The sequence below is a fragment of the Gorilla gorilla genome, chromosome 14 (assembly GCF_029281585.2).
Source record: "Gorilla gorilla gorilla isolate KB3781 chromosome 14, NHGRI_mGorGor1-v2.1_pri, whole genome shotgun sequence".
Taxonomy (NCBI): Eukaryota; Metazoa; Chordata; class Mammalia; order Primates; family Hominidae; genus Gorilla; species Gorilla gorilla.
Genome location: NC_073238.2, coordinates 59,561,970 through 59,574,436, shown reverse-complemented (window position 1 = coordinate 59,574,436; position 12,467 = coordinate 59,561,970). Strand labels below are relative to the sequence as shown.

At 43.7% G+C, this 12,467-nt stretch overlaps 1 protein-coding gene across 1 annotated transcript in view; it reads right to left on the bottom strand.

The window, feature by feature from the left end:
• Positions 1-10,942: 10,942 nt before the first annotated feature.
• The window catches only part of GTF2F2 (general transcription factor IIF subunit 2), a 166,650-nt gene continuing 165,125 nt past the window's right edge, over positions 10,943-12,467 (bottom strand). Inside the window, exon 8 of the mRNA XM_004054462.5 lies at positions 10,943-11,606. Coding sequence (XP_004054510.1) covers positions 11,487-11,606 — 120 coding nt within the window. The 3' untranslated portion in view covers positions 10,943-11,486. The remainder of the gene's footprint in view (positions 11,607-12,467) is intronic.

Genomic DNA, 12,467 nt, shown 5'->3' with positions numbered 1-12,467 from the left:
TTTGCCATTTAGGATTTCTGCCCAGCCCAATGAAATGCCTCTGAAAAGAGCGTTTTGTGGAAACTCCCTATAAAAATCTTCTACTGAGCTTGCCTTACAGGCTACTATTCAGGACTGCCTTGTTTCAGTGTACACAAATTGCAAATCTTTATTTCCCAAATAAAAGCTATTTCCCTCAACCTTTTTTTTTTTTTTTGAGATGGAGTCTCTGTCACCCAGGCTGGAGTGCAGTGGCACCATCTTGGCTCAATGCAGTCTCTGCCTCCCATGTTCAAGTGATTCTCCTGCCTCAACCTCCCAAGTAGCCGGGATTACATGTGCGTGTCACCACACCTGGCTAATTTTTGTATTTTTAGTAGAGATGGGGTTTTGCCATGTCGGCCAGGCTGGTCTCGAACTCCTGACCTCTGGTGATCCTCCTGACTCGGCCTCCCAACATGCTGGGATTATAGGCCTGAGCCACCGTACCCAGACACCCTTTTAGTTAACACTTTTATGCAGTAAAACTCACAATGTGCAAGTTTTAACACACGTAGTGTCATGTAGCTGCCGCCACTATCAGGATTTCCATTACCTGTGAAATTCCCTTGTCTTTCTTTGCAGTCAACCTCAGGCAAATACTGTCCTGTGTTTTTATCCCTCTGGTTTTGCCTTTTCCAGTATGCCACATATACGGAAGCATACAGTACATACCATTGAGTCTGGTTTCTTTAAACCATTCCATTGTATGACTATACCACAGTTTGCTTTCTCTAGTTACAAGTTGGTGGACATTTGGATGATTTCCTGTTTTTGGTGATTAGAATTAAAGTTGCTATAAGCCAGGCGCAGTGGCTCACGCCTGTAATCCCAGCACTTTGGGAGGCCGAGGCGGGTGGATCACGAGGTCAGGAGTTGAAGACCAGCCTGGCCAACTTGATGAAACCCCATCTCTACTAAAAATACAAAAAAAATGGCCAGGCGCGGTGGCTCACACCTGTAATCCCAGCACTTTGGGAGGCCAAAGTGGGCGGATCACCTGAGGTTGGGAGCTCGACACCAGCCTAACACGGAGAAACCCTGTCTCTACTAAAAATACAAAACTAGCCAGGCATGGTGGCGCATGCCTGTAATCCCGGCTACTCAGGAGGCTGAGGCAGGAGAATTGCTTGAGCCCGGGAGACAGAGGTTGTGTTGAGCCAAGATGGCACCATTGCACTCCAGCTTGGGCAACAAGAGCGAAACTCCGTCTCAGAAAAACAAAACAAAACATAACAAAACAAAACATTAGCCAGGTGTGGCGGTGGGCACCTGTAATCCCAGCTACTCGGGAGGCTGAGGCAGAGAATTGCTTGAACCTGGGAGGCAGAGGCTGCCGTGAGCTGAGATTGCGCCACTGCACTCCAGCCTGAGTGACAGAGCGGGACTCCGTCTCAAAAAAAAAAAAAAAAAAAAAAAAAAAAAAATTAGCTGGTTGTGGTGGCGCATGTCTGTAATCCCAACTACTCCGGGGGCAAATCTGGAGAATCACTCGAACCCGGGAGGTGGAGGTTGCAGTAAGCTGAGATTGTGCCACTGCACTCCAGCCTGGGTGACAAGAGCGAAACTCCGTATCAAAAGTAAATAAATAAACAAAACTGCTATAAATCCTTCTATACAGGCTTTTGTGTGTGCATATATGTCTTCATTTCTCCTGGGTAAACTTCTAGGAATGGGATTGCTGGGTTGTGTATGGTAGTGTGTTTAACTTTACAATAAACTGCCAAACTGTTTTCCAAAGAACCGGTATCCTTTTGCATTCCATGAACCATGTGTGCGTTCTGGTTGCTCTGCATGCTCGGTAGCACTTGACACTGTCAGGTTTCTAAAGTTTTAGCTATTCTGGCCAGGGGCAGTGGCTCACGCCTGTAATCCCAGCACTTTGGGAAGCCGAGGTGGGCGGATCACCCGAGGCCAGGAGTTCCAGACCAGCCTGGCCACGATGGAAAAAAAACCCATCTCAACTAAAAATACAAAAGTCAGCTGGGTGTGGTGAAGAACGTCTGTGATCCCAGCTACTTGGGAGGCTGGGGCAGGAGAATCGCTTGAACCGGGGAGGCAGAGGTTGCAGTGAGCCGATATTGTGCCACTGCACTCCAGCCTGGGTGACAGAGAGATATACTCCGTCTCAAAAACAAAACAAAACACCCGCTTTCCCCACCAAAAAAAAAAAAAAAAAAAAAAAGTTTTAGCTATTCTGATAGGTATGCAGCATTCTTTTGTAATTTGCATTTCTCTAATGACCAATTATGCTGAGCAGCTTTTCATGTGCTTGTTCATCTATACCTTCTTGATGAAATGTATGTTCTCACATTTATTTTTTTTCTTTTTTCTACCTCGCCTGGATATTGCCTGTTTTAAAACTGAATTGTTTTATTATTTTATTAAAGTTTTAAGAGACCTTTATATAGTCTGGATACAATCCTTTATATGTGTTTCACAAATATATCCTCCTTTATATGAAGTTTCCCTTTTAGCATCACTGGTGAGAGAACATTATTTCTGAAGTGCTAATTGGCAGTTTCATGCCAGTTGTGTCTCTTGGAGGTCAACATCTGACAAATGTCTGAACATATGGCTGAGTGAGTGCTCACAAATGTCTCAGCTGTGTCCTTGGGATAGGGGTGGAGGTAATTGGTAGTCCAGAGGGGAATCTGGGGGAGTAGGCAGGCTTGAAGGGACTTGGATAAGAGATCATTTGGTAGCCTGCTACCATTCAATCATCTGTGCCTCTTCAAAAGTCCATCTTTTCTATGTCCACTAAGTTAACAAACATTCCTTAACAATGTATCAGGGAATTTTGACGTGGTTAGGTTCATCCATTTCCCATTCTGTGTTTGCTGTGTTCTTGAACCCCTATGTCCACTCCCACAGGGTGTGCACACTAGGCTGTGATACCTCTGGGAGACCAACTACTCCAGATTTTTCACCTGCAAGTGTTAAGTCAGGCCAACTTCCGTTGGTGACCCGTTATCTCTACTTGAAAAAAGATAAGGAGATTCTCCACTTTGGCCTCAGCTCTTAGCTAGGTTCTTTAGTCTAGCTAGGAGTTACTGAGCCTCCACCAAGAAGGTGAATCATTTGACCCCATTTAGCTCCTGCTCCTTATCTATCTTTATTAGAGTTTGCAGTGATGGAGAGTAAGTGATTGGGACCTCAAACTTCTAACACATAATTCTCTCAGGCTGTTTTGGAATGCTACTCTAATTAGACTATATTAAAGAAATGTGTTCAGGAATGAGTCAACAGGAAAAAGCCTGCTGCAAATAAAGGAGTCATTGAGTTGTTGGCATCAGTTTGCACCTGTGTGCAGAGCTGATGGAGGTTAGCCCTGCCTAACTCCTCATCCATTCCACTTGGGCCCAGGGTGAGATTACCTGATTCCAAGTTGCTCTATTAGACTGAGAATATACTTAACTTGTCAAGTCACAATCCTTTACAATCTGCTGTATCTGCAGGTACACTGAAAGTGTGTGCAGGTTCTCATTCAAACCACCTTGGGAAGTAAGGCTATTAGAATTCTCTTGTACTTGCTCTTTCTGTATTTCCTGCTCTTTTACGAACTCCTAGACTTCTTTAAAACACAATTCGTATACCAACTCCTAAGCAGCTTTCCTGATTCTCCAAAAACTTAACTAATTGTTTCCTTCTCTGTGCTACCCCATATTTTATATAATAGCCAACCCTGATAAAGTACTTTTTATGTGCCATGCAGTGTTCCATATATGAGCATTAAATTGACATTTAATTTTCATCACAATTCTATGAGGTAGATACTCTTTAACATTTCTGTTTCACAGACAAGTAAACAGGCACTGATGGTAGGCAACTTGTTCAAAGTCCCAAGCTTTGAATGTAGGTAGCTCTTAAAACATTCTCCCATATATTTCTACTGCTGCACTTAAGACACTATGCTGCCATTTATTTGCTTCCCAGTCTTCTTCAATACCACAGCTCCCTAAAGGCAAGGACCTGTCTTATTTGTTCGTCTCTGTATCCCCATTACCTGGGGGTCTCAAGCTGACAGACTTCCTTTGTGCTCACTGGGCCATGGCAAAGACCCCCAGCTGTGACCACCCAAGCCAGCAATTTTCTCATGAGCCTGGCATTGGAGAGTCATTGAGTCTTGGATGGAAATAAATCAAATACACTGGCCATCTGTGGTCATTAATGGGAAGTATCTCCTCATTTGAATCTGCAGCAAAGACAGAACATCATTCCATAATAAGAAACTCTACAAAAGAAATAAACACTGGAAACCCAATCTCTAAAGGCAAAGCAACTGAGGCAGAAACCTGAAGCAATTATTTTTGGTTCAGGAAAGGTAACTCTTGAGACTTTGCCACCAGCATTTAGTGAGGAGTCACTGAACCCTAGGGAGGCGAATGACAGCTGTGGGCACTGAGCAGTGGAGCATCCATTATCGAACACATGGTGGCCAGGAGCCTATGTTCCACAGTGCCATTCTGGGATTTGATCTGCCTCCTTTCCTTTGCTAGACCTGGGGCAGGTTCTACTGTATATTCTACTGTATGACCAAGGGCAGGTTCTTTAACCTTTCAGTGCCTCTGGACTCACATTGATAGAACACAGATAATAAGAGAACACAGATTACAGGGTGGCTGGGAGGATTAAATGAGTTATATGAGTTAAATGTTTAGCATGGTGCTGGACACACAGTAAGGGTCCAAGAAACATGAGCTATTATTCTTCCTGCTTATTTAGTAAGACAGGCAGAGAACTGGTAGTACGTAAGGTCCATTATCACAAATACGTATCACCTCTACCCCTGTGCCTGGCACACAGTGGGCAGCAATGCTTTTTTGAGACGGAGTTTTGTTCTTGTTGCCCAGGCTGGAGTGCAATGGTGCGATCTCAGCTCACCATAACCTCCGCCTCCTGGGTTCAAGCAATTCTCCTGCCTCAGCCTCCTGAGTAACTGGGATTACAGGCATGTGCCACCATGCCTGGCTAATTTTGTATTTTTAGTAGAGACGGGGTTTCTCCATGTTGGTCAGGCTGATCTCGAACTCCCGACCTCAGGTGATCCACCCACCTTGGCCTCCCAAAGTGCTGGCCACCGTGCCTGGCAGCAATGATTTTTCACTGAATAAATAAATGGCAAAGTGGTTGACAGGCTTTTGTTCAAGGAAATACACTGGAATGGTAATCAGAAGTAAAGCTTAAATGTCAAGAGGACCAGCCCAGTAGGCTCTTAATTCAACATTCTATTGAGATCGTTGTATTACAGACATCCACTGTGTGTTCATAATAGATCAGCCTGAGGCACTGTATAAATCCTTTTGTGTCTTAAGAATTATCAATGATTAAATTATATTCAATGAGGTTTTAAAATTAAGTATATGTTACTGCATTCAAATACCTGAAACACTGGAAATCCATGAAGAGCACAAGTGGCAACAATGAATTAACTAGAGTCTTCTCATGGAGAGCAACACTTCATTTGCACTTCTGTACCTACACAGTATTGTTACCCATCCACAGCTGCATTTCCCACTAGATTGTGAATGCTTATGTCTAGTGCTTTTGTATCTCTAGTGCCTGAGATAGTCACGCTTAGTAAATACTTCCCAAACAAATAGCCATTGTGTTTCATGACCAAACCAGATTATAGTTTTTAGTCCAGAAACACATTCTTTTGGTGAACTCACACTTCTACAACACAATAAAAAAACTTATACCCTTGAGACCACTTAAATATAAGTTTCAACATTTAAAAATACAGTACACAAGAAAATCATTCTTGAAAGCCCTAATATTTTAGACTAAATGACTTAATAGAACTCAGTTAAACTGAAAGCTAACGATCTGCAAAGTCCTTTTAAATTTACAGTTTCTAGGCCGGGCGCGGTGGCTCACGCCTGTAATCCCAGCACTTTGGGAGGCTGAGGTGGGTGGATCATGAGGTCAGGAGATTGAGACCATCCTGGCTAACACAGTGAAACCCCGTCTCTACTAAAAATACAAAAAATTAGCCGGGCATGGTGGCCGGTGCCTGTAGTCCCACCTACTTGGGAGGCTGAGGCAGGAGAATAGTGTGAACCCGGAAGGCGGAGCTTGCAGTGAGCCGAGATGGCGCCACTACACTCCAGCCTGGGTGACAGAGTGAGACTCCGTCTCAAAAAAAAAAAAAAAAATTTACAGTTTGTAACACAATCAGATAAAAGCCCCTGCTTTTCTTTCTTTTTTTTTTAGATGGAGTCTCCCTCTGTTGCCCAAGCTGGAGTGCAGTGGCACAATTTTGGCTCACTGCAACCTGTAATCACGCCTGTAATCCCAGCACTCTGGGAGGGCGAGGTGGGTGGATCACAAGGTCAAATAATCGAGACCATCCTCACTAACACGGTGAAACCCCGTCTCTACTAAAAAAAACAAAAATTAGCTGGGCATGGTGGCGGGTGCCTGTAATCCCAGCTACTTGGGAGGGTGAGGCAGGGAACTGCTTGAACCCAGGAGGTGGAGGTTGCAGTGAGCCGAGACTGCACCACTGTACTCCAGCCCAGGCAACAAGAGTGAAACCCTGTGTCAGGAAAAAAAAGAAAAAGAAAAAGAAAAAAGGGCAAACAGAATAAAAAAGAGAGCCACTTTATCATCTCCTGGACTCTCTCACACAAATGCTAGGGAAAACAGCCAATGCGGTGAAGGTGATCTGCAGCAGGTGATGTCTGCAGCTCCCCTCTCAGCCCAGCACCCCTCCCCACAACACACTGCACTGGGAGCCTCAACCATGCAGAGGTCTAAATCATAGAGTCCACTCTAAAGCTGCACTCTCTACAAGGTACTTTCTTTTGCGGCGGGACGGAGACTCGCTCTGTCGCCAGGTTGGGGTGCAGTGGCACGATCTCGGCTCATTGCAACCTCTGCTTCCTGGGTTCAAGTGATTCTCCTGCCTCAGCCTCCCGGGTAGCTGGGACTACAGGCACGCGCCACCATGCCCAGCTGATTTTTGTATTTTTAGTAGAGATGGGGTTTCACCATGTTGGCCAGGATGGTCCCAATCTCTTGATCTTGTGTGATTTGCCCGCCTCGGCCTCCCAAAGCGCTGGGATTACTGGTGTGAGCCACTGTGCCTGGCCTCTACAAGGTACTTAAGTGTCACAGAGATTACACTGTTAGCGAAAGGATCTTGACTCTCAAGGTGGAAGTTTATTCTTCATCCTGTGGATAGGAGGAGTTTGGGTGTCAGGATTTAAGGAGGGTGGAAGTTTAGTCTTCATCCTGTGGACAGGAGGAGTTCGGGTGTCAGGATTCAAGGAGGGGTAACAAAGACAAACTCCCATTCCTTCACAATTTTGCTGGGATCAGCTCCATTTTCTTGGTTTGGAGGTGAGATGGGGTGGGGAGAGAGAATTCTGGGAAAGTAGACTCTGATTTTGGCCATGGGTAGAATTCCTCCTAAGAGGAACCAGTACTCACGATGGTATGCTAGGCAGGAAATGGTTCCATAAAATGGACATTACTTACCACTCAGCATTGTGAGGATCAAATGAGATAATATTTTACACTACTTACCATACTATTAGGCACATACGGCCTAAGTGTTTACTACTATTTCACTGATATGTACCAACAATGATGAAAATAAGCTTCCAAAGAAATTTGCTCACAGACCATTAGAAACAGTTGTACTTGTGCTGAAATCCATAAGTACTGCTCATGATATAAAAGAGTGCAATCTGTTCCCTTTTTAAAGATCTATCACTTTTATTTTTTATTGGAGATGGAGTCTTGCTCTGTCGCCCAGGCTGGAGTGCAGTGGTGCCATCTTGGCTCACTGAAACCTCCCAGGTTCAGGTGATTCTCCTGCCTCAGTCTCCCAAGTAGCTGGGATTACAGGCTTGCACCACCATGCCCAGCTGATTTCTGTATTTTTAGTAGAGACAGGGTTTTACCATGTTGGCCAGGCTGGTCTTGAACTCCTGACCTCAGGTGATCTGCCCGCCTTGGCCTCCCAAAGTGTTGGGATTACAGGCGTGAGCCACTGCACCCAGCAGATCTATCACTTTAGAAGTTACTGTGGTAGCTGGGTGCAGTGGCTCACGCCTGTAATCCCAGCACTTTGGGAGGCTGAGGTGGGCAGATCACCTGAGGTCCGGAGTTCGAGACCAGCCTGACCAACATGGAGAAAACCTGTCTCTACTAAAAAATACAAAAAATTAGCTGGGCGTGGTGCCGCATGTTTGTAATCCCAGCTACTCGGGAGGCTGAGGTAGGAGGATCGCTTGAACCTTGGAGGTGGAGGTTATGGTGAGCCGAGACTGCGCCATTGCACTCCATCCTGGGCAACAAGAGCGAAACTCCGTTTCAAAAAAAAAAAAAAGAAGTTACTGTGGTAACATGTAATTTCAAATCTTTCCAATGCCCAGCAACTATATCTCCCCTCTCGCCCATCCAAGACGGAGTCTTGCTCTGTCACCCAGGCTGGAGTGTAGTGGCGAGATCTCGGCTCACTGCAACCTCTGCCTCCTGGGTTCAAGCAATTCTCCTGCCTCAGCCTCCCAAGTAGCTGGGTTACAGGTGCCTGCCACTGCACCTGGCTTATTTTTGTATTTTTAGTAGAGATGGGGTTTCATCATGTTGGCCAGGCTTTTCTCAAACTCCTGACCTCATGATCTGCCTGCCTCAGCCTCCCAAAATGCTGGGATTACAGGCATGAGCCACCATGGCCAGCCACAACTATAATCTTATTATATTTTGTCACTTAAAGCATCCCCTCAGTGTGTGTATCAGTTGAGTTTAACAATATCATTTATTAAATATGGCCTTCCTGGCCGGAAGCAGTGGCTTGCCCGTAATCCCAGCACTTTGGGAGGCCGAGGCAGGTGGATCATGAGGACAGGAGATTGAGACCATCCTGGCTAACATGGTGAAACCCCGTCTCTACTAAAAATACACAAAAATTAGCTGGGTGTGGTGGCGGGCGCATGTAGTCCCAGTTACATCAGAGGCTGAGGCAGGAGAATGGCGTGAACCCAGGAGGCGGAGCTCGCAGTGAGCCCAGATTGCGCCACTGCACTCCAGCCTGGGCGACAGAGCGAGAATCCGTCTCAAAAAAGAAAAAAATATGGCCTTCCTGTCTTATGATGTGACATCTTACCAGAAGTGTGCATCTTCTTTATCTGTCTTCCTTTCACTCTCACAGTTTATAAGGGTTTAGGATTCCTACTTATTGATCTTTGTCAAAAGTCTGTTTGTCGGAGTAAGAGAGTCCTGAAATAAAAGAATAAGGGAACCTGGGTGGAAGGGAAAACCTCCTCCATGGCCAGCACCCACATTTTAACATTAAATAAGAAAGCAATTTAAACCAGGTGCAGTGGCTCACACCTGTAATCCCAGCACTTTGGGAGGCTGAGGTGGACAGATCACTTGAGGTCAGGAGTTCAAGACCAGCCTGGCCAACATGGTGAAACCCCGTCTCTACCAAAAATGCGAACATTAGCCGGGTGTGGTGGCATGCGCCTGTAATCCCAGCTGCTTGGGAGGCTGAGGCAGAAGAATCGCTTGAACCTGGGAGACAGAGGTGGCAGTGAGCCAAGATCACACCACCACCGCACTCCAACCTGGGCAACAGAGAGCAAGACTCTGGCTCAAAAACAAACAAACAAACAAAAATGTAATCAGAAACAGCATCAGTCTAGCACCTAAATTATGTATCCTACTGAAGAGATAAGTGTTTAAGAGACTCAAGCTCACGCAATCAGGTGTGCTGAGGTAACAGGCAACTAAAAGAAGCAGAAAAAACCAGTTTACAAAAAAACCAAAGCACAGCTTCAAATAAGACACAGCTCTGCCCTGGGAACTCTTGTGGCACAGCCACCTCGTTCAATATGGCAGGCACTGTCCCCAAAACAAAAGACATCAGCAGAGGAGACACAGTCTTGTTTCAGGGCAGTACCAAATATATAAAAAAACAAGGTTTGGGGGAAGATACATGCTATGAACCAAGCACATGGCAGGTATCCAGAATTCTTAGTTCTATATAGATTTATCAGACCATTATCCACGGGCTTCCTGACACGGAGCTTCCAGTCATCAGGAACTAGAAGGTGATGGGCATACCACATTTGGTGCCTGTACATAAGAAAATCTGAGGTGGGGTGGGGAATGGGAACACTTTCTTTACTCAGAATTTTATTTTTCAGTGTGTACACAAGAATAAAAATCTTCTTAGTGCTGTAACAATCTCAGAATTCTAATGCTTTGCTGCTAAAAGCAAATAATATAAAAATTGTTTTTCTCAATGGATAGATATCTTCTTGCTTTAATTATATAACATTTTCTTCAATTTTTGGCATTGCTCCTTCCTTATTTTTATTGTTTTTTCTCTTTTTTTCCTGCAAACACTACGGCAACTTGGGCATTTGCTACTTCTTGGTTGCAGCATCTAGAAGCAGATGACAAAATGAATGAATGAAAAAACAACTTTTCCCTGTGCTTAGTTCACTTAAGCTTCTTTGTTTTGTTTGATGGTCTTGATAGTATGATTTTGGATTGCTTAATATATAATATTGTGTTGTGCTAGAAAAAACTAACATATACGTGTATTGTTTTCATTTAAAAATTAATTACAGAGAAAGAGAAAAGCAACATTTTAATGCCCCAGGAATTGAAACTAACCTTTGCTGTCTCGGCTGGACCCCTACGCCCATCTTTTGATTTGCTGATATCATTTGCCATGTGATGGTCAATACATGTCTGCTGGGTAAGCAGTAAAATTCTGGGGGCAAGCCAGTTTTGAGAAGCTTATAATCTGACTGGGGGAGACATATCTTGAAATTTTGGAAAGATATTTAATTTCTAATTATTTTAAAAGCAAATAAAAGAAACATCAATTGACCATGATCCTGCACATTTCTCATCTCAGCATCACTACGGTAAAATAAGCTAATGATGAACACTGCCATTTCACTACAAACTCTCTCCTTTTATTAACGTTGAGTATGAACACGAAACATGATCACCTGTTTAAAAGAAAAACACCGCTTTGTTCTTTGACAATTTCAAAATAAGGAACTTTGGGTTTTTATTCCTTTTAAGAGTTTCTGTAGTTGACTGTTTTTTTCTTGCTATACAATTCTCCTTGGATCTGTATTACCTCAGCTCCTTAGATACGGCAAGGGTAGAGAGTCCTCACTTAAAAAAATTTCCTAATTGTACACATTAAAAGCTAATATTTAAGAAAAACCCTCTTAATCCTCCAACCCCTGTTCCTATTGTGAATAATCTGGTTTAATACAAGTTAAGTCTATAAATAAATTTGTTCTTTCTCCTCAAAAAAAAAGTTAAGAAACTTTACAAGAATTACAGGTTTAAAAAATTTACCGAGAGAAATGAAAGTACTGTCACTTAACCCCTATTAACATACAGTGTTCAAGCCTTCCAGTATCAGAGCCTTTTGCATAGCATCGCTGCTAGTCGTTTCACTAGCATGCTGGCTAGGAGTCTTCTTAGTCACTCTTTTCTTCTCCTTGATAGTGTCTGTACTCTGGCTTCAGCTCCCATGTGTTTTTGTGGATCCCTTTTACATTCTGAACACCAATTTCTTTTAAGATTTCCTTCAGGTACACCTAAAACAAAAACAAAACCCCTAACAAATGAGATTATAAAGGCAGGGAACAAAACTTAAAATAAGATGATATGCCAAAGCACATATGCAAGCCATAAAAATTATGATCCTAAAAGCTCAGCAAGATTTCTCTATAAGGAGGTTCAATAAACTGCCTTTTGATTCTACATGTGCGACATGGTAACTGCACTAAATATATGATCATGTGCATTAAAGGAGTTGAAAGTCCTGAATGCCAACAACTTAAAAGCTAAAACAAACAAACAAAAAAACCACAAAAAACACTAGATGAAATATACGAAAAAATTACTGGTCCTCACTCAATGTGACACGGTACACCAAGGATAATCTGCCCTTGAGTTCAGTGGCCTCATGGACTCAGTTCACAGATTGAAACCAGTAGTTTCAGGAGCAGTAGCATATATAAAAAATGAGCAACATTTTTGAGAATATTCTATCAAGCAGGCATATGACAGGTATTCAGAATTCTCAGTTCTAAGGTGAGTTCTCAAATTTGTTATTAGGCCACCCACTTATTTTTTCCTATGTGAGAAGGAGAGTTGTTATTTGTATTTACTACTATTTGTACTTTAGCCAAGCTTGCCAACACAGATAAGGGAGTAAGAAGTGATAATAAGGCCGGGCTTGGTGGCTCACGCCTGTAATCCCAACACTTTGGGAGGCTGAAGTGGGCAGATCACCTAAGGTCAGGAGTTTGAGACCAGCCTGGCCAACATGGTGAAACCCTGTCTCTACTAAAAATACAAAAATTAGCCGGGCATGGTGGTGGGAACCTGTAATCCCAGCTATTAGAGAGACTGAGGCAGGAGAATCACTTGAACCCAGGAGGCAGAGGTTGCAG